This window comes from Fragaria vesca, linkage group LG7 (genome assembly GCF_000184155.1).
Source record: "Fragaria vesca subsp. vesca linkage group LG7, FraVesHawaii_1.0, whole genome shotgun sequence".
Taxonomy (NCBI): Eukaryota; Viridiplantae; Streptophyta; class Magnoliopsida; order Rosales; family Rosaceae; genus Fragaria; species Fragaria vesca.
This window is the reverse complement of record NC_020497.1, coordinates 19,344,788-19,364,034: the sequence shown is the minus strand read 5'-3', so window position 1 is coordinate 19,364,034 and position 19,247 is coordinate 19,344,788. Positions and strand designations below refer to the sequence as shown.

The following is a 19,247-nucleotide window of genomic DNA, read 5'->3' as shown; positions in this document are numbered from 1 at the left end:
CCTTAATGCCACGGCGGCATAGGTTGCAGAGGAGTTGGGCGCCGGTGAGGGAGATGGCGCGCTGGGAACAACGGAAAAAAAAATCGCAGTGGGAAACATTGAGACTTGAGCGCAAGAGGTCCCCTCTTTATGTCCTCAATTTCATTTTCTGACATTCCATAAATGAAATGGACGAAAATGCCCTCGGAAGAGATTGTAAAATCTAACCAAATGACTGAAATGAGGCTAAATTATGCCACGTCATCAGTTAACTGATGAAGGTATAAGATTGTTAACGGAATAAAAATTGGGGTATGAAATCGTAAGATTTTTAAAGTTAGGCATGTAAACGAAAATGACCCCATAATTCAGGGGGTCTTTTATAATTAATCCTTTAGACAAGGATTTTGACAAATAAGACAGGTCAGCTAGGTAGGTAAGAAGTTTCATTATTGGTATCAGGTGCGTGTCTGTCTCATCTAACGAGAATAAGTGATCCATATTTGACTGAGAAAGCTTTGGGCTTGAACAATTGACCTGTTCAACCTCTGGAATATAAGATGTCATTAGCTTCTGGATGAACTCCGATTAAGAAAAATCCTCATCTTTTCAATTGCAAGAACCTGTAATACTTGCAATAGTGAAGATCTGAGAAGTAAGGCAATTTTCATGGATCTCCACATCAAGTTGTGTGATAGAAGTTGGTAATGTGCTATGCATAGAAATTTTCGGGGTGTTTAATTACTATTACAACAGTTAACTACAAAAAAGACCAAGACTTTTGCTAATTAAGGTAAATTCTAGTTCGATACTTGTCAGTGCCAGTGATAATGGGGCAGACATTGTTGATGTAATCACAGGTCTGCCAGCAATCAAGCAGAGGTAATAAGAGAGGAAGCAGGAGAAGGTGCTAAAGGGATCAGAAAAACAATTTAGAGGCCATTTGACAACGAATTGGCCACTGTCAAAGTATCAACTAGCTCTTGATAGTTAAAGACTACCAGTTTCGACATGGTAGGTTCTCTCTAAACAGCTAGCTCGGCGCCACTATCAGATTGGTGAGACTATGGAGATTCCCATAGGGCTCCTAATTGCTAATAATTGAATCCCAATGAAATAAAAAGAATCAAAATATAAAAAAAAACTTTGGTTAATCCAGTATGACTAAAACGAAAATGACAAGAACAATAATCCACTATATAAGGTTTTGAATTGAACCCTTTTGAGCAGCAAAGCTTCGGTAAACGATGGGGGTCCTGCTCTTTTCTACTGCACTGGCAATACCTACAAAACTACAATATTTTTGTCGAATTAATACATCATGAAGTTTGAAGCGGAAGCAACCAAAGAATAATGCTTATCGAATTTGAACTTGTACATAAAAATGGTATGGGAATTCTAATATAAACACAGATTTTCAATTGGAACAAACACATATTTCTGCAGCAGTCTTGCATGACTTGTCTGTGAAGCAAGGTTTAAAATTTCAAGAGTTTGAAACAAGAAAAAAGTAGAATAACAACTGGAATAGAACTTTCATTGCGTCAACTAGCAGAGAAGAGAACAACAGACAAGGGTCCAAACGAGACAGAGAAAACAAAATCCACAAACACAAGCTGGCTACACATATTCAACAATTAAATCACAAATTTTAAGCACAAGGCGATTCTGAAATCGTGAGAAAGCAGAGCTCCATGACATGTTTACCAGCAAAGAACCCAAGTACAGTTCAGAAACCAACAACAAATCCCAATCCCAAGCTCACATAAAACCATTTGTCTTCAAGTATATCATATCCTCTGTCTTGAGAGTTTTGTGAGAAGAAAATTCCTCTTGAGAGAGAGAGAGGTGTGTTACCACTTTAGTTAGTCTAGAGTGAGTGTTCTTGTAATCCCATTATTTAGTATAGTGAAAAAAAGTATTGCTGCTGCCCTGAGGATGTAGGCATATTTGCCGAACCTCGATAAATATTGTCTTCTTTTTGTTGCTATTTCAGCAAATCACATGAGAGGTGGGAAAGTCAAATTCTAAGATAACCAATTATCTATCGGCCTTGTATTGGGCAGCTACTTCTTTCCCAACATTTCAAACTCAAGACGGTAGGGTATAAAGATGCCATTTTTGTCTAATTGCAATGATGTGGGGATGGAAAACTTGTAGAGATGCAGTAGTGTATTTGCAAGGAAAGTGAACGAACAACTAACTATTGGTCTAGTATGTTCATCATATTGTTGGATGAGATCTAAGTTTGAGTTCAATCCCATCAAAACGAAACTGTAAAGAACTAAGTTTACAGTTATCTTCGTAGTAATGCAACTCATAAACATGACAAATTATACGTGGTCTCCATATCTATATACACTGCAGATGAACAAACTAGGCTTACCAACCAACGATCTCTTTTCCTCCTAAGCCAGAGTACCTCTAGTAGCGGCCAAACAATTGAACAATAATGTTTTCAATTAACCAAATGATTAATTACAAAACACCACCCGAACTATAATGTTATTTTCATTCCTAACTATCAAAAACTTACATTTTCATACCCGAAGTTTTATTCCGTTAGCATTTTGAATTTTTGATACCCTAACCATTAACACCGTTAAATATTAAAGATATTTTCGTCATTTCAATAAATATATCATTTTTAACATTCACTTTAACAAATTTATTTATTTTTTGAGGTTATCAAATACATTTTTTCATACCCGAATCATCTAATGCTAAAATAGACAAACCGGCAATTGAACCTGCTAAGATTCTGCTCCATCATCCCCTTAAACAATGTCATATATAACAAAAATAATACCTTCAAAACAAGTCCAAACATACAAACCAAAAACACACAGACAAATACTCACGCATTCAATGGCGTCTCTTTCTTTCTGTACTTTCTCAACAAACATCTAAGAGCATGGTTTGATTCTAACAGTTCAATTTCCATTCTTAAATAATCAATTTCAATTCTTATGAACTACAAAATCCACATTCACTATTCTGATCATAACAAACTCAATTTCGATACGAAATCCTGTAAACAAAACCAAATCAGCCACGAAATGCGAATATAGTTACGCAAACTTCTACCTTGAGATCGAGCAAGGAAGAGTAGGACTGTCTGCGAGCGAGCTTAAACGCGCGAAGCAGAATCCCAATACCAACTCTGACGCCATAGGAGAGCAGAAAGCTCTGGCAGAGGTTACCGATGGCGTGAGCGACGCATGACTCGTCAGCGGCGTGGTCGCAGGGCGGGTGGTGGTGGTGGAGGGCGGAGGCGGTCCTGGGCCTCGCGGAGCGGGTCGGAGGGGTCTAGGGGCGGGGGGGAGGCCAGGGGTTTGGTGGGAGACGACGGCGACGGCATTGGAGAGGGAAGGTTGGGCCTTGGGGTTTGGGCTTGGCATCTGCAACTGGATTTTGGAGGTGTTTGGGTATTATGTCAGCAATGGTGTCAGCATCGTTGGGAATTGGAATTCGTTGGGAAGAAGAAGTTGGAACGGAAAGGTTGTTTTATCTGTAGCTGGGTATTTAAGTCTCATTCTACTCTGTACTGTGATCACTCATATCTTATAATTTTTTTTTTTACCTTTTATTTCATTTTTCTTAGAGTTTCTCGAGTTGTTTACACTAGTTCAGGTATAGTGAGAGTTGCTTTTTAAGATTCGAATCTCAGCCCCCCGACATTGATTAGAGTTAAATTCTAATTTATTCTTGATGAGGGGGGAGAAAACATTCTGACATAATATCTCAGCATTCATTAGTTTCTAGGCCTAGAAAGCCTTAAAGAATACCGTCATTGATACTCTTAAAAAAAAAATAGCTTTTTATAATCTTAACTTTTTAAGTAACAAAATTTGCATTAGAGTAAATCGGTAAAACTTAACGAAGAGATCATTGACAAGAGTATTCAGTATTCACACTTGTTATGTAGGAATTATTTGTCGAAGAAGTTTCGTCGTACCTTGTGTCATTTCATTTTCGTTTGAACTTTGAAAGAAGATCAAATGGTTGATTCAAAGTAAATTCTCTGACTCAGCAATTGTTTCATTTGTTTGTACAAAAGACAACTTTCACACACACAGTTAAAGGTAGCATGATTTTCAAGAATTCCAAATTTTAATTTGGTACTTGCAACACTTGTTTCTTGAGAAAGGCTTATATCTGGGAAAAAAAAGTACAAGAAAAACAGTATTACAACTGCAACAAAATCAATAGAAGGATGAACTTTTATTGTGACAACAGCAAGAGAATTACAAAGTTCAAAAGAAACAGACAAGTTCTTTTTAGCAAGGAGAAACAAAATCCACACAACTATCTAGCTAGACATATTCAACAATTAATTACAGCATAAAGTTTAAGCACAATGCTATTGAGGTACCGTGAAAAGGCAAAGCTCCATGGCAAGTTTACCAGTAAGGAACCAAGTATAGTCCAGAAACCAACTGCGAATCCCAATCCCAAGCTCAAATAGAACCACTTGTCTTCAAGAAAATCATATCCTCTCTCTTGCTCAACTGTTGGTGGTAATGGTATCACCTTGCTTGCACTGCAATTCTTGATGAGTGGAGGTCCGCAGAGTTCATTGCCAACAAAGCCGGACTGATCAAGGCTCTGAAGCTGAGTACTTTCTGGAATCCGTCCGGTCAGATTGTTGTAGGACAAGTTCAAATGACTCAGAAATGTCATACTCGTCACGCTTGCAGGAATTTCACCATAGAGTTTGTTCATCGACAAATCAAGAGTTTCTAACTGACTCAAATTAGCAATCTTTGAAGGGATTCTTCCGGTCAAACAATTGTTTGATAAGTTCAAAGTTTGCAAGCCAATGAGGCTGGTCAGTTCCTCAGGTATCTCCCCAGATATAACGTTGGCTGAAATGTCCATGCTTTTTACAAATGGAAGAATCTTGCTATATCTCATTTCCTTCCCTTTTGTCACCAAGACCGCATTATCTTCGTACGTTCCAGACCACAATTCTCCGGGTTTCATCACAGTTAACAAATTATGCATGTCAAAATAAGGAAAACTATCTGATTTTGACGAGGTTTTCATGGAACTAAAACTGTTGAAGCATATTGGTATTGTTCCAGAGAGATTGTTATTTGCAATGTCCAAAATTTGAAGATATTCGAGATTACAAAGTTCGTGCGGAATGTCTCCCTGAAACTTATTTGAACGAAGGCTAAGAACCATCAAGCTTGAAAGGCTGTTTCCTATCCATGGTGGTAAGCTTCCCTCCAACTTATTTAGACCAAGGTCAACAACCTCCAATTCACTCAAATTCTGCATTGATGAAGGCAACTCCCCAGAGAGCTGATTATTGCGCAGGTAAAGTGATCCGAGCAATGGCAAGTGTCCCATGGAGCTTGGAATATTCCCAGTGAAACTGTTACGTTCTAAATTCACATACTTCAGGTTTTTCCAATTCATCCAACAATCAGGAATTCTTCCAACAAGATGATTGTTCCCGAGATGAAGAAGTTGAAGTTGTTTTGGCCCATCTCTTGTATCGCAAAAGAAGTGGCTGACAGATCCAGAAAATGACGAATTGGAAAGATCTAGTATGCTTACATTGGAAGAAACCAGAGGCAATGAACCGTTGAACTGGTTAGAACTTAGGTCAATTACCCAATACGTCGTTGCAGCTAAACTTGGAAGCTCCCCATGCAGTTGATTGTGAGAAAGATTAAGATAACGTGTAGATGAGTTCCAAACCCAATTCGGAATAGTATCCGAAAGTCCTGTGCCAGATAAGCTTAGATCCCTTAAACGGAATGGTGATTTCTGAATCCACGTAGGAAATTCAGGCCCCAGATGCCAAAAATCTAAGCATAAGTACTCAAGTTTTTGAAAAGGAGGAATCCAATCTCGACTAGTATTGAGCCTCAATGAATTTTCATTTCCTAGGAAGATTGACAATTCCGTAAGATGAGTAAAATGAGCTTCAGACACTACACCTTGAAATGAATTATAAGATATATCCAAATAAGTTAGCATCTTGAGTTGACCAATGCTTTCTGGAAGAGTTCCATTGAACTGATTGTGAGAGATGTCTAATCTTTCTAAGCATGACAGATTACCCAGGGACACTGGAATGGGACCTGATATTGAGTTATGAGAAAGATCAAGGATGCTCAAGTTTGTAAAGGTTCCTACCTGCTCTGTCAACTGACCAGAAAGATTACAAGATCGCAAAGACAATGTCTCTATTCTATTTGAACCACACACAGAAAAAGTTTCAAGGATCTTTGATAACCTTCCAACCGTGAATTGGTTGAATGAAAGATCAAGAACCATCAACTTACAAAGATTTCCCAATGAGTTTGAAATTTCACCCTGGAAGTTATTGTGAGAAAGAGATAAGGACTCAAGAGAGTAAAAACTATACAACCACTCAGGTATGGTTGAATTGAAAGTATTCCATTCGAGATTAAGGACTTTAAGACCAGTCATATTCACCGTACCATCTGGCAGTGGCCCTGCAAGTGCATTGTATCCCAGGTCCAAATGAGTGAGCTCTTTGTGGTTAAACAACCACTCAGGTATGGAATCGTTAAGATCCAAATTACCAGAGAGATCAATTTCCCTGAGAGACGTGATGTTGTTTGGACTGCTGGGAATCGGACCTTGGAAACCAGAAGACTCCAGATGAAGAGAAACTAGATTTTTAAAACTGAAAACCCACCCGGGAATGAATGAACTAAATGAATTCCAAGAAAGGTCAAGGATTGCTAGTGAAGTAAAATTGACGATTGGTAGAGAGGGAATGTGATTGAGTTGACAAGAACTCATGTGTAACTCTACCAAAGAGGGGAGCATGTTTGTCACTAGCAGCCAATGATCAGATGCTTTGCTAATATTGACATCACTCATGTCCAGGTGTTCCAACTGAGAAAGACCAGAAATCCAGTGAAGGTTCTCAACTTCCAGGTCGTAGCCACGACCAAGAGAGAGATGGCTTAGACTGGAAAGATTTCCAAGTTGACGGGGAATGAGACCCTCAAACATTGCGTATGAGAGGTCAAGATGAGTTAAACTTTTGAGAGAACAAAAGAAGCTAGGAATCTGAGTTCCTTCAAAATTGTTGTTACTTAGGTTTAAGTAGGTAAGATGCGTTAAATTGAGTAGTGAAGGATTTATCTTACCACGCAACGGACGCAAGGAAGCCCAATAAACGTCAGGGTTATCGAGATGCAACTCATGGATGTGGCCTGTGGAGTTATCACAGACAACTCCAACCCAATGGCAGCAGTTGGAATTCTCATCGGCAACCCATGATGAAAGGCGGTCGGAGGGATCAGTAAGATCTTGCCTGAAAATGAGAAGTGCTTGTTTTTCACTTTCTCTACAAGTAGGCACACCCAGGTTTCCATTGCATGAACCAATACTAGTACTAATGGCTGCAATAGCAAGCAACCTGAGAAGGAAGAAAGTTCTCATGGATATATGCATAGAGTTGTATAAAGTTGGTGAATGACTGAATGGTGATATGTATGAAACAGACTCATCTGGGGTGCTATATATACAAACACGGTCCAAACAAGAACCTGTTATCAGTATTAATGTATTGAATGGAAGGAAGAACATAGGAAACAGCGCCTTATATGACTATATGAGAAAGAAAATGTAGAACAGCGCCAGAATGTAGTGTATTCACACACATAAGTATCAGAACTCAGGGACTATGCACACACATTAATTAACTTTCTTTTTTGTCTTTGGACACAGACCAAAACATCCAAAGGAAATTCATGGGATTCAATGATTCTCACAAGACTAAAGTAACTATACAACACTATACGGTAAAAAGACCTTGACCCGCAAAAATCCATTCGAGTTCTGTTCCCATCAACAACTTTGATTACGGCAGACAAGTTTTTCATGTTGGGTTGGTTCGGTGAGAAACCATGTGGGAATTTTTTTTTTGATGACATGGAGCTCGAAGGCAAGGACAAGAAACCTAAAACACAACTAATCTAGGCTTGGAAGAGCCGGAAGAATCAGCTTCCAGGAGGGGGATAACATCATTAGGAGGGGAGCTAAAGAATCTGCATCTAGGCTCATAACCATGACCAATGCTTGCTAGCAAGTCAGCCACTGAATTACTTTCTCTGTAAAAATGAATAAGGGACACATTCCAATTCCTACTAAGAAACTCCTGGCAATTTGCTATAAGACTGTAGAGAGGATGAAGGCGATCAATAGCAGAAAGAACCAATTTGACTGCAACAAGAGAATCTACTTCAACTTCCAAAGTGTTGCAACCATGTGGGAATTTACACATCAAGAAAGCAAGAATTACTATTGCTTTGGTGACCCAGGACTATGCACACACGTTAATTAATTTTCTTTTTTGTCTTTGGATACAGACCAAAAACTCCAATGGAAATTCATGTTGATACTCAACTAATGGAGAATCCATGTGGTACTGGTGGTGATTTAGTTGAGCATGAGCTGCTCACTACGGTTGCTGGGGTTACAACTACTCAGCAAACAATAGAGGATAATCATAATACTACTAGTGTTGAGCAAACCGTGGTAGTAACGCATGTCCCTCAAATTGTGTCTGAGCAGAGAGAGGGTGTAGATGAGCAAGAGGCAATTGGAGAGCGGAATGAAATTTTGATTGATAATAATACTATAGATTCTGCTTTGGTAGTATCTAGTGCTCATCAAGCCAAGTTTTGTTGGGGTGATTTAGAAAATGAAGAACCCCTTGATCATCATACATATGCCCAGACTTATAAGGTGAGTCCTTTGAGTTCCTGGTATGATGAGGGTGAAACTTTGGAAGATGAGAATCTGCTCAAGTCTCTACCGAAGTCTCAAAAGAAAAAATTGAAGACCAAAAAAGATTCACGAGACCCGTACCCTGCCCGTAATCATCAGACTCATGTTGTGCGCCTTGATCTTTGATGTGATCGGCTCTCTGCTCTTCTTGTTTATGTTTTGGTTGCCTTTTGATTTCGTTATTTATTTTCTAAGAGGTTTTGGCTTCATATCCCCCTCTTAGGTTATATCTTCTTTATTTAATAAAATTTTGATTGCCAAAAAAAAAAAATGATTCTCACAAAGACAAAGTGTAAAACGACTTGACCCGCAAAAATCCCTTCGAGTACGTTTTGTTCCCGTCAACAACTTTGATTACGGCAGACACGTTTTTCAAACTCAAGAGGACGGTAGAGTATAAAGATGCATGCCATTTTTGTCTAATTGCAATGATGTGGGGATGGAAAACTTGCAGAGATGCAGTAGTGTATTTGCAAGGAAAGTGAACGAACAACTAACTATTGGTCTAGTATGTTCATCATATTGTTGGATGAGATCCAAGTTTGAGTTCAATCCCATCAAGACGAAACTGTAAAGAACTAAGTTTACAGTTATCTTCGTAATAATGTAACTCGTAAACATGACAAAATATACGTGGACTCCATATCTATATACACAACTGCAGTCTGCAGATGAACAAACTAGGGTTACCAACCAACAATCTGCTTTCCTAGCCTCCTAAGCCAGAGTACCTCTAGTAGCGGCCAAACAATTGAATAATAATGTTTTCAATTAACCAAATGAAAATCCAGTTAGGAGTTGGTTGCCCAAGGGGTGACTGTATCTAGTTGTTTGTTTCTCTTTTTCATATCAAAAACAAAAACAAAACTTATTCAACGAAAACGGTTCAGAATTAATCAGAGAACAAAGCATATATACCATAAAACAGACAACAATAAAGTGATGTACCCCATAAACATAGACTAGCTAGTACTAGTATGCTTTAATTCCTTTCTAATGATCATGTCATCAAATGTACAGTACAACTGCATAAGCAATTAAATTGAATTGAAGAGAATATGAAACTTGTAATTGAAACACAATTTGCATCAAATCTGAGAAAGAAAGAGACAACACCTGCAGAAAACAGAAACCACAGAAGGAGATTTGTCTATGATGAGAAAATTTGCAATTAAATGAACTAAATCTAAGCCTAAAGATATTCAGTTACCATGTTACATCATAAAGTTTAACCACACTGCTGTTATGGAATCGTGAAAAAATAGTGCTCCATGGAATGTACGTTGACCAACAAATTAAGAAGTAAGAACCATGAATACTTTAGGTAGGTAAGAAGTTTCGTTATTGGTATCTGTGCGTGTCTCATCTAACCAGAAGTAAGTGATTCATATCTGACTGAGAAAGCTTTGGACTTGAACAACTGACCTGTTCAACCTCTGGAATATAAGATGCCATTAGCTTCTGGATGAACTCCGATTAAGAAAAATCCTCATCTTTGCAAGAACCTGTAATAGTTGAAATAGTGAAGATCTGAGAAGTAAGACAATTTTGATGGATCTCCACATCAAGTTGTGTGATAGAAGTTGGTAATGTGCTATGCATAGAAATTTTTGGGGTGTTTAATGACTATTACAGCAGTTAACTACAAAAAAGACCAAGACATTTGCTAATTAAGGTCAATTCCAGTTCGATACTAGTCAGTGTCAGTGATAATGGGGCAGACATTGTTGATGTAATCACAGGTCTGCCAGCAATCAAGCAGAGGTAATAAGAGAGGAAGCAGGAGAAGGTGCTAAAGGTCGGAGCTTGTTCGATGGTGTGGGATCAGAAAGACAATTTAGAGGCCATTTGACAACGAATTGGCCTCTATCAACTAGCTCTTGATAGTTAAAGACTACCAGTATCGACATGGTAGTCTCTCTCTAAACAGCTAGCTCGGCGCCACTATCAGATTGGTGAGACTATGGAGATTCCCATAGGGCTCTTAATTTCTAATAATTGAATCCCAATGAAATAAAAAGAATCAAAATAAAAAAACTTTGGTTAATCCAGTATGACTAAAACGAAAATGACAAGAACAATAATCCACTATATAAGGTTTTGAATTGAACCCTTTAAGCAGCGAAGCTTCGGCAAACGATGGAGGTCCTGCTCTTCTCTACTGCACTGGCAATACCTACAAAACTACAATATTTTTGTCGAATTAATACATCAAGAAATTTGAAGTGGAAGCAACCAAAGAATAATGCTTATCGAATTTGAACTTGTACATAAAAATGGTATGGGAATTCTAATATAAACACAGATTTTCAATTGGAACAAACACAAATTTCTGCATCAGAGTCTTGCATGACTTGTTTGTAAAGCAAGGTTTAAAATTTCAGGAGTTTGAAACAAGAAAAAAGTAGAATAACAACTGGAATAGAACTTTCATTACGTCAACTAGCAGAGAAAACAAAATCCACAAACACAAGCTGGCTATACATATTCAACAATTAAATCATAAATTTTAAGCACAAGGCGATTCTGAAATCGTGAGAAAGCAGAGCTCCATGACATGTTTACCAGCAAAGAACCAAGTATAGTCCAGAAACCAACAACAAATCCCAATCCCAAGCTCACGTAAAACCACTTGTCTTCAAGTATATCATATCCTCTGTCTTGCTCAACTGTGGGTGGTGTCACCTTGCTTGCACTGCAAGCCTTGATGAGAGGAGGTCCACAAAGTTTATTGCCCACAAAGCTGGATTGATCAAAGCTCTGAAGCTGAGTGCTTTCTGGAATGCGTCCCCTCAGATTGTTGTAAGACAAATTCAAGTGATTCAGAAATGTCATACTCCTCATGCTTGCAGGAATTACACCAACAAGATGGTTCTTAGACAAATCAAGAGTTTATAACCGACTCAAATTACCAATCTTTGAAGGGATTTTTCCGGCCAAAAGATTGTTTGATAAGTTCAAAGTTTGCAAGGCCTCGAGGCTGGTCAGTTCCTCAGGAATCTCCCCAGATATAATGTTGGCTGAAATGTCCATGATTCTCACAAATCTAAGAATCTTGCTATATTGAACCTCTTTCCCTTTTGTCACCACGACCGCATTATCTTCGTATATTTCATACCGCACTACTCCAAAACTTGACACAATCCCCTCATTAGTAATATCTACGAAAGTAAGACTACTTGATTTTGACAAATTGTTCATGGCACTGAGATTGTTGAAGCATCTTGGTATTGTTCCCGAGAGATTGTTATTTGCAATGTCCAAGACTTGGAGATATGTGAGATTACAGAGTTCATGCGGAATGTCTCCTTGAAGCTTATTTGAACGAAGGTTCAGAACCACCAAGTTTTGAAGGCTTTCTCCAATCCATGTTGGTAAGCTTCCCTCCAAGTGATTTACACGAAGATCAACTACCAGTAACTGAGTACAGTTCTGCAATGAACGAGGTAATTCTCCAGATAGCTGATTATTGCGCAGGTGAAGTGATATGAGGTCTACCAAGTATCCAATGGAGCTTGGAATGTTGCCAGATAAATTGTTGTTCTCTAAATTCACAACTTTCAGGCTTTTCCAGTTCATCCAACAATCAGGAATTCTTCCATTGAGATGATTGTTCCCCAGATGAAGAAGTTTAAGTCTTTTTGGCCCATCTCTTGTATCACAAAAGAAGCGGTTGACAGATCCAGAAAATGATGAATTGGAAAGATCTAGTACACTTACATTGGAAGAAACCCGAGGCAATGAACCGTTGAACTGGTTAGAACTCAAGTCAATTATCGAAAACTTGTTTGCATCTAAACTTTGAACCTCCCCATGCAACTGATTGTGAGAAAGGTTGAGATAATCTAATTGGAAAGTTGAGTTCCAAACCCAAGTGGGAATGACACCCGAAAGTCCTGTGCTAGATAAGATCAGAACCCACAAATAGTCTTGTCCCTGAATCCATATAGGAAATTCAGGCCCCAGATGCCAAGAATCTAGTTTTAAGTCGACTAGTTTAAAAGGAGGAATCCAGTCTCGACTAGTATTGAGCATCAATGAATTTCCATTTCCAACCAAGCTTGACAAACTTGCAAGACAAGTAAAATGAACTTCAGAGACTGCACCTTCCAATGAATTATAGGAAATATCCAAAATGTTTAGCATCTTGAGTTGCCAATGCTTTCTGGAAGAGTTCCATTGAACTGATTCTGAGAGATGTCTAGTGTTTCTAAGCATGACAGATTACCGAGGGACACTGGAATGGGGCCTGATATCGAGTTATTCGAAAGATCAAGAGCTCTCAAGTTTGTAAAGGTTCCTACCAGCTCTGGTAACTGACCAGAAATATTCAAGGAACTGAGAGACAATGACTTTACTCTATTTGAAGCACACTCAGACAAAGTTTCAATGATATCTGATAACCTTTCAACTGTGAATTGGTTAAGTGAAAGATCAAGAACCGTCAACTTGCAAAGATTTCCTAATGACTTCGGGATTTTTCCTTCAAACAAATTAGCTTTCAAATCTAGGTTGATGATGGATGTCAAGTTCCCAACGGAACATGAAATTTCACCCTGGAAGTCATTGTTAGAAAGAAAAAAGGACTCGAGATGGTTTAAACTATACAACCACTCAGGTATAGAACCATTAAGATAATTTAAAGAAAGGTCAATCTCCCTGATAGAGGTGCTATTGTGGCTGCTGGGAATCGGACCTAGGAAATCACAATCCACCAGATGAAGTGAAACTAGATTTCTAAGACTGAAGACCCACCCTGGCATCAAAGAATTGAATCTGTTCCAAGAAAGATAAGGATGGCAAGTGAAGTAAAATTGATGATTGGTAGAGAGGGAATGTGATCAAGTTCACAATCATGCAGCTGCAACTCTACCAAAGAGGGAGCATGTTTATCACTAGCAGCCAATGATCAGATGCTTTGCTAAGATTAACGTAACTCATGTCCAGGTGTTGCAATCGAGAAAGACCAGAAATCCAGTGAAGGTTCTTAACTTTCAAGCTGTCATAGTTGCCAGCAAGAAAGAGATGGCTTGGACTGGAAAGATTTCCCGGAATCAAACCCTGAAACCTTGCTTGCGTAAGGTCAAGCTGAGTTAAATTTTTAAGAGAACCAAAGAAGCTAGGAATCTGTGTTCCTTGAAAATCATTGTGACTTAGGTTTAAGTAGGTGAGATGAGTTAAATTGAGCAGGGAAGGATTTATCTTACCACCCAAGGAAGAGTTGGGATGGACCAAATAGTCAGGGTTATCAAGATGCAGCTCATGGATGCGGCCGGTGGAGTGATGACAGACAACTCCAGCCCAATGGCAGCAGTCGGAATCTTCATCAGCAACCCATGTGGAAAGGCAGTTGGAGGGATCAGTAAGATCTCGTTTGAAAATGAGAAGAGCTTGTTTTTCACTTGCTCTACAAGCAGGCAGACCCTGGTTTGCATTGCATGAGCCAATACTAGTAGTAATGGCTGCAACAGTAAGCAACCTGAGAAGTAAGAAGGCTCTCATGGACATGATCATGAAAGTTGTATGAAAGTGGTGAATGTCTGAATGGTGATATGTATGAAACAGACCCGTCTGGGGTGCTATATATAGTTATATACTACCATAGTTATGCAAGAGGAAGACCATAGGAAAGAGTCTTTAATGAGAGCAGATAGATGAAAAAACGTTCAACAGAGACCATGACTTTTGCAACAACCAATGACATCGGTTATGGCAGAGACGTTTCATCGCCAGGCTCAACTCTCAAGAGGAAGAAATAACAGAGAAGGAGATGCATGCTGTCTCACATGGAATTTCACAGTGAAACCCGCATGGACACAAGTGTATATGTATTCACACACATATATGTATCAAAATAAGAATCAAAATGTTATGTGCATACATTTCCATGTAACGTTTGAATAATTTGTGATTTTTCATAGTGTTCGTGTGAATACATGCCTTGAAGACAGAGATACATTGTTACAAAAGTGTCAGGATAAAACAGAAGAGTAACAGACATCTATGTGCATCATAGAACTGTGTAAACCTTCAAAGACATTAAAACGAGGAGAATAATTTGTATAGCCAGCTTCATATTTGCACAATGTATATGTGTTATTGACAAACAGAGAAAGAACATGAACAACTATTGTAAATTTTCCGTATTTTGTTTTGTATACCATACGAAAATCGTTAGGTCAATCAACAGATTATATCATGTTACCAAGCAATAAAGGATAAATAATCATTAATATTGTATACAAACAACTTACTCCACCCTGGGAAGGGATAAGAGTTAAGCAAGAAACAGACTTAAGCAAAGCAGAAGCACAGTTCACAGAAGTAACTAGCTAACTAAACATATTCAACAATTACAGCATAAAGTTTAAGCACAATGCTATTGAGGAATCGTGAAAAAGCAAAGCTCCATGGCATGTTTACCAGCAAAGAACCAAGTATACTCCAAAAACCAACGGCGAATCCCAATCCCAAGCTCAGGTAGAACCACTTGTCATCAAGTAAATCATATCCTCTCTCTCGCTCAATTGTTGGTGGTGTCACCTTGCTTGCACTGCAATTCTTGCTGAGTGGAGATCCGCAAAGCTCATTGCCAAGAAAGCTGGACTCATCAAGGCTCTGAAGCTGAGTGCTTTGTGGAATCTGTCCCGTTAGATTGTTGTGGGACAAGTTCAAATGACTCAGAAACGTCAAAAACATTATGCTTGGAGGAATTTCTCCAGAAAGTTGGTTCCTAGAAAAATCAAGTGATTCTAACTGCTTCAATCTGCCAATCATCGGAGGGATTCTTCCGGTCAAATGATTTGCTGATATATTCAATGTTTGCAAACTGAAGAGATTTGTCAGTTCCTCAGGAATTTCCCCAGATAAATTGTTGCTAGAAAGGTCTATGCTTGCTACAAATCCAAGAATTTTGCCGAATTCCTCTACTCTCCCTTTTGTCACCAGGAAAGTATTTTCTCCATACACTCCGTAGTTATCAAAATACCTACGAGAAGCAGATAACATTGACAAGTTTGCAATGCCACTGAAGTTGCCGAAGCATCTTGGTATCGTTCCTGAGAGATCATTATCGGCGAAGTCCAAGATTTGGAGACGGCTTAGATTACAAAGTTGATCAGAAATGACTCCTTGAAACATATTTGACCGAAAGCTAAGAACCACCAAGTTTGAACTGCTTTTCCCAATCCACATTGGCAAGACTCCAGAGAGCTGATTTTCACTAAGATCAACTACCACCAATCTTGTACAGTTCTGCAAATATTGAGGTAGTTCTCCAGAAAATTGATTGTTGCGCAAGTGCAATACTGCCAGGCCTCGCAAGTATCCCATCGAGCTCGGAATGTTTCCAGTCAAATTGTTGTTTTCCAATGATATGGCTTCCAAATAAAGCCAATTCATCCAACAATCAGGAATGTTACCACTGAGATAATTGTTCCCGAGATGAAGAAATGTAAGTAGTTTTGGTCCAGTTTTTGCATCACAAAAGAAGTGTATGACAGATCCAGAAAATGATGAATTGGAAAGATCTAGTCTGACTACATTGGAAGAAACAAGAGGCAATGAACCGTTGAACTGGTTAGAACTTAGATCAATTACTGAAGCTGAACCACTAGATATATATTGAATCTCCCCATGTAATTGATTGTCGGCAAGATTCAGATAACTTAGATGGGAAGATATGTTCCAAAACCAGGTCGGAATGGTGCCTGAAATTCCTGTACCAGATAGGCTTAGAGACTGTAGTTGTGTTTGTGTTCGAAGCCATAAAGGCAGTTCAAGCCCCAAACGCCAATGATCTAACCACATGCTTCCAAGTTGAAATGGAGGAAGCCAATCTCGACTAGTTTTCAGGGTCATTGAGTTTCCTACTGCTCTGAAGGATTTTAAACTTGTAAGATGTGTAAAATGAGCTTCAGTCACTACACCTTCAAATGAATTAGAAGATATATCCAAATCTGTTAGCCTTTTGAGTTGGCCAATGGTCTTTGGGAGAGTTCCATGAAGCTGATTAGCAGAAAAGTCTAATGACTCCAAGGATGACAAATTCCCTAAGGAGTTTGGGATTGTCCCTTCAAACTGATTATAACCTAACTCAAGATATATGATCGATGTCAAGTTTCCAATGGAACTCGAAATTTCACCATGCAAGTGATTGCTATAAATATACAAGGATTCAAGATTGTGGAAACTATACAACCATTCAGGTATGGTAGAAGTAAAAGAGTTCACCTCGAGATGAAGAACCTTAAGACTAGTCATGTTTGCAATGCCACCTGGAATTGGTCCTGAAAATAAATTTAATCCTAGATCCAATAAAGTGAGGTCTTTGTTGTTAAGCAGCCATTCCGGTATCGGATTTGTAAGCTGATTAGCGAAGAGACTAATCTCCCTGAGAGATGTGATATTGTGAGGGGTGCTACTGCTAGGAATTGGACCTTGGAAACCACAACCACTGAGAATAAGAGACACCAGAGTTCTGAAACTGAAAACCCACCCAGGCATGAAAGAATTAAACAGGTTGTAAGAAAGATCAAGGATGGCAAGTGAAGTTAAATTGATGATAGGTAAAAGGGGAATGTATTGAAGACTGCAATCAGACATATGCAACTCTACTAAAGAAGGGAGCATTTGTATCGCTGGCAGCCAATGGTCAGATGCTTTGCTAAGATCAAGAAAACTCATGTCTAGGTGTTCCAACTGAGAAAGACCAGAAATCCACAGAAGGTTGTCAACCTTCAACATATAATTACTACTGAGACGTAAATCACGTAGACTGGAGAGATTTCCCAATTCATGAGGAATCAATCCCACAAATGTTGCTTGTGAAAGGTCAAGATGAGTTAAACTCTCAAGAGAACCAAAGAAGCTAGGAATCTCTGTTTGAAAATTGTTGTAACTTAGGTTTAAGTATGTGAGATGTGTTAGATTGAGCAGGGAAGGATTTACCTTACCACCCAAGGAAGAGTTGAAATGAGGGTCATCAAGTTGGAGCTCGCGGACGTTACCAGTTAGGTTATCACAGACAACTCCAGTCCACTGGCAACAGTCTGATTCACCGGCCCATGATGAAAGCCGATTGGAAGGATCAGTAAGATCCTGCTTCAACATCAAAAGTGCTAGTCTTTCACTTTCTTTGCAAGCCACACCAGGATTCCCATTGCACAAGCTAACGCTAGTAGTTGCAATGATTAGAAACCAGACAAGTAATGTAGCTCCCATGATCCTACCCATCTGGTTTCGTTTTATGTTTTTGCTTTTGATGCATAAGCTTACACAACTACATAATATAGTAACTTTGGGTCGGCAGCCGGCTATACCCGAAGTCAAGACTTTGATAGATTTAAGGTTTGTTTATGTTTCTTTATCTAAGAACACTACTTAACTATTATTCGGCTGCTTCCATACTTGAATTGCAGGCCAAAAGACAATAGATTTATACAATTTACAGTACCACTCTATGTATTAACAATCAATACACTTGGAAATGAAGCAATAAGCTTCATGTAGGAGAGCAAAACTTACCCTTTTGTTTCTGGTCTGATCAAGAGTGCCACTTGTTGCATTTGGATCACCTTCTACTTTCACCGGTTCAATTCTAAGCGTTGTTCCTGTTTCCTTCTGCAGTGAGTAGAATTTGTCCGATTAACTAATACAACAAAAATAAAAAAAATAAAGCAACCCGATTAATGGATGAAGAAAATTGGCAAAATTGCATTGAACGAAAGCAGAGAAAGATTACTTGTCGATTAATGAATGGAACCATGGCAGTGTAACTCGCCGGCATCACGGACCGAATTTCAAACACTGTAGCAGTGTAGCTGCAGCCCCCTCTCTCTGGCTAATGATAGTGAGAGACACGAGTAAATTAAGTAGACCCGAGTCTATAGTTCAGGATCAGGCCGATCATAGGCCCCGGCAGGCCCACTTAATTTTGCTACTTATATTTTTTTATATTTTTTTTATACAAAGAGAAGATTAATGTCGATAGACTAAAAAGTATTAAGCTGCTACTTAAAATTTGATTAGAAACTTTTAAACAAAGAAAGTCGTGCATTTTAACTTTTCTTATTTTTAATATCTTAACTTGTAAAATTTGAAAAAAGGTATTCGACTTATGAACCTAACTAAATTGGAGTAATACATGATATCCTTCGTAACGGTTTCAAATATTAATCTTTGGTTAGGGTCAAAACGTCGGATGCCGTTTTGATCTTATGTAAATTTGAGACATCAAAATTAAAATGGTTAAAGATATGACACCGTTTGGACAATTCCTTACAAACATCTACAGCTTGAAGTTTGAGGACAATGCTATTAAGCAATCTTGAAACCGAGCTACATATGGTAAGTTTTCAATTTACTAAAGAATCAAACTGTAGAAAACTAATCCATACATCCAAAGGAAAATATGGGATTTACTGCTACACACAACCATGGAAGCTTGGATAATAACTGCAAATCCATCAGGCCGGTGTGCA

At 38.7% G+C, this 19,247-nt stretch overlaps 2 protein-coding genes and 1 pseudogene across 2 annotated transcripts; all 3 read right to left on the bottom strand.

The window, feature by feature from the left end:
• Positions 1-4,133: 4,133 nt before the first annotated feature.
• On the bottom strand, positions 4,134-7,428 carry LOC101291380 (LRR receptor-like serine/threonine-protein kinase FLS2-like). The gene is made up of 2 exons (XM_004307720.1): positions 6,150-7,428; positions 4,134-6,077 (listed from the first exon to the last, which is right to left on the bottom strand). Exons 1-2 carry the CDS (start codon positions 7,426-7,428, stop codon positions 4,306-4,308), a joined length of 3,051 nt encoding a protein of 1,016 aa, XP_004307768.1. The 3' UTR covers positions 4,134-4,305.
• Positions 7,429-11,244: 3,816 nt separating this feature from the next.
• On the bottom strand, positions 11,245-14,280 carry LOC101291095 (annotated as a pseudogene).
• Positions 14,281-15,102: 822 nt separating this feature from the next.
• On the bottom strand, positions 15,103-17,988 carry LOC101297306 (probable LRR receptor-like serine/threonine-protein kinase At4g36180-like). Its single transcript, XM_004308962.1, has 2 exons — positions 17,205-17,988; positions 15,103-17,054 (listed from the first exon to the last, which is right to left on the bottom strand). Exons 1-2 carry the CDS (start codon positions 17,986-17,988, stop codon positions 15,103-15,105), a joined length of 2,736 nt encoding a protein of 911 aa, XP_004309010.1.
• Positions 17,989-19,247: the final 1,259 nt, after the last annotated feature.

What these genes read in the sequence shown, in the direction of transcription:
- LOC101297306 (XM_004308962.1), bottom strand. Translation starts at nt 17,988, where the DNA reads ATGGGAGCTACATTACTTGTCTGGTTTCTAATCATTGCAACTACTAGC. An exon ending in CAGTGGTTGTGGTTTCCAAG is followed by an intron (nt 17,055 to 17,204) that starts GTCCAATTCCTA and finishes ATTTATTTTCAG; the next exon opens with GACCAATTCCAGGTGGCATT.
- LOC101291380 (XM_004307720.1), bottom strand. Translation starts at nt 7,428, where the DNA reads ATGCATATATCCATGAGAACTTTCTTCCTTCTCAGGTTGCTTGCTATT. An exon ending in GCGATCTTGTAATCTTTCTG is followed by an intron (nt 6,078 to 6,149) that starts GTCAGTTGACAG and finishes ACTCAATATCAG; the next exon opens with GTCCCATTCCAGTGTCCCTG.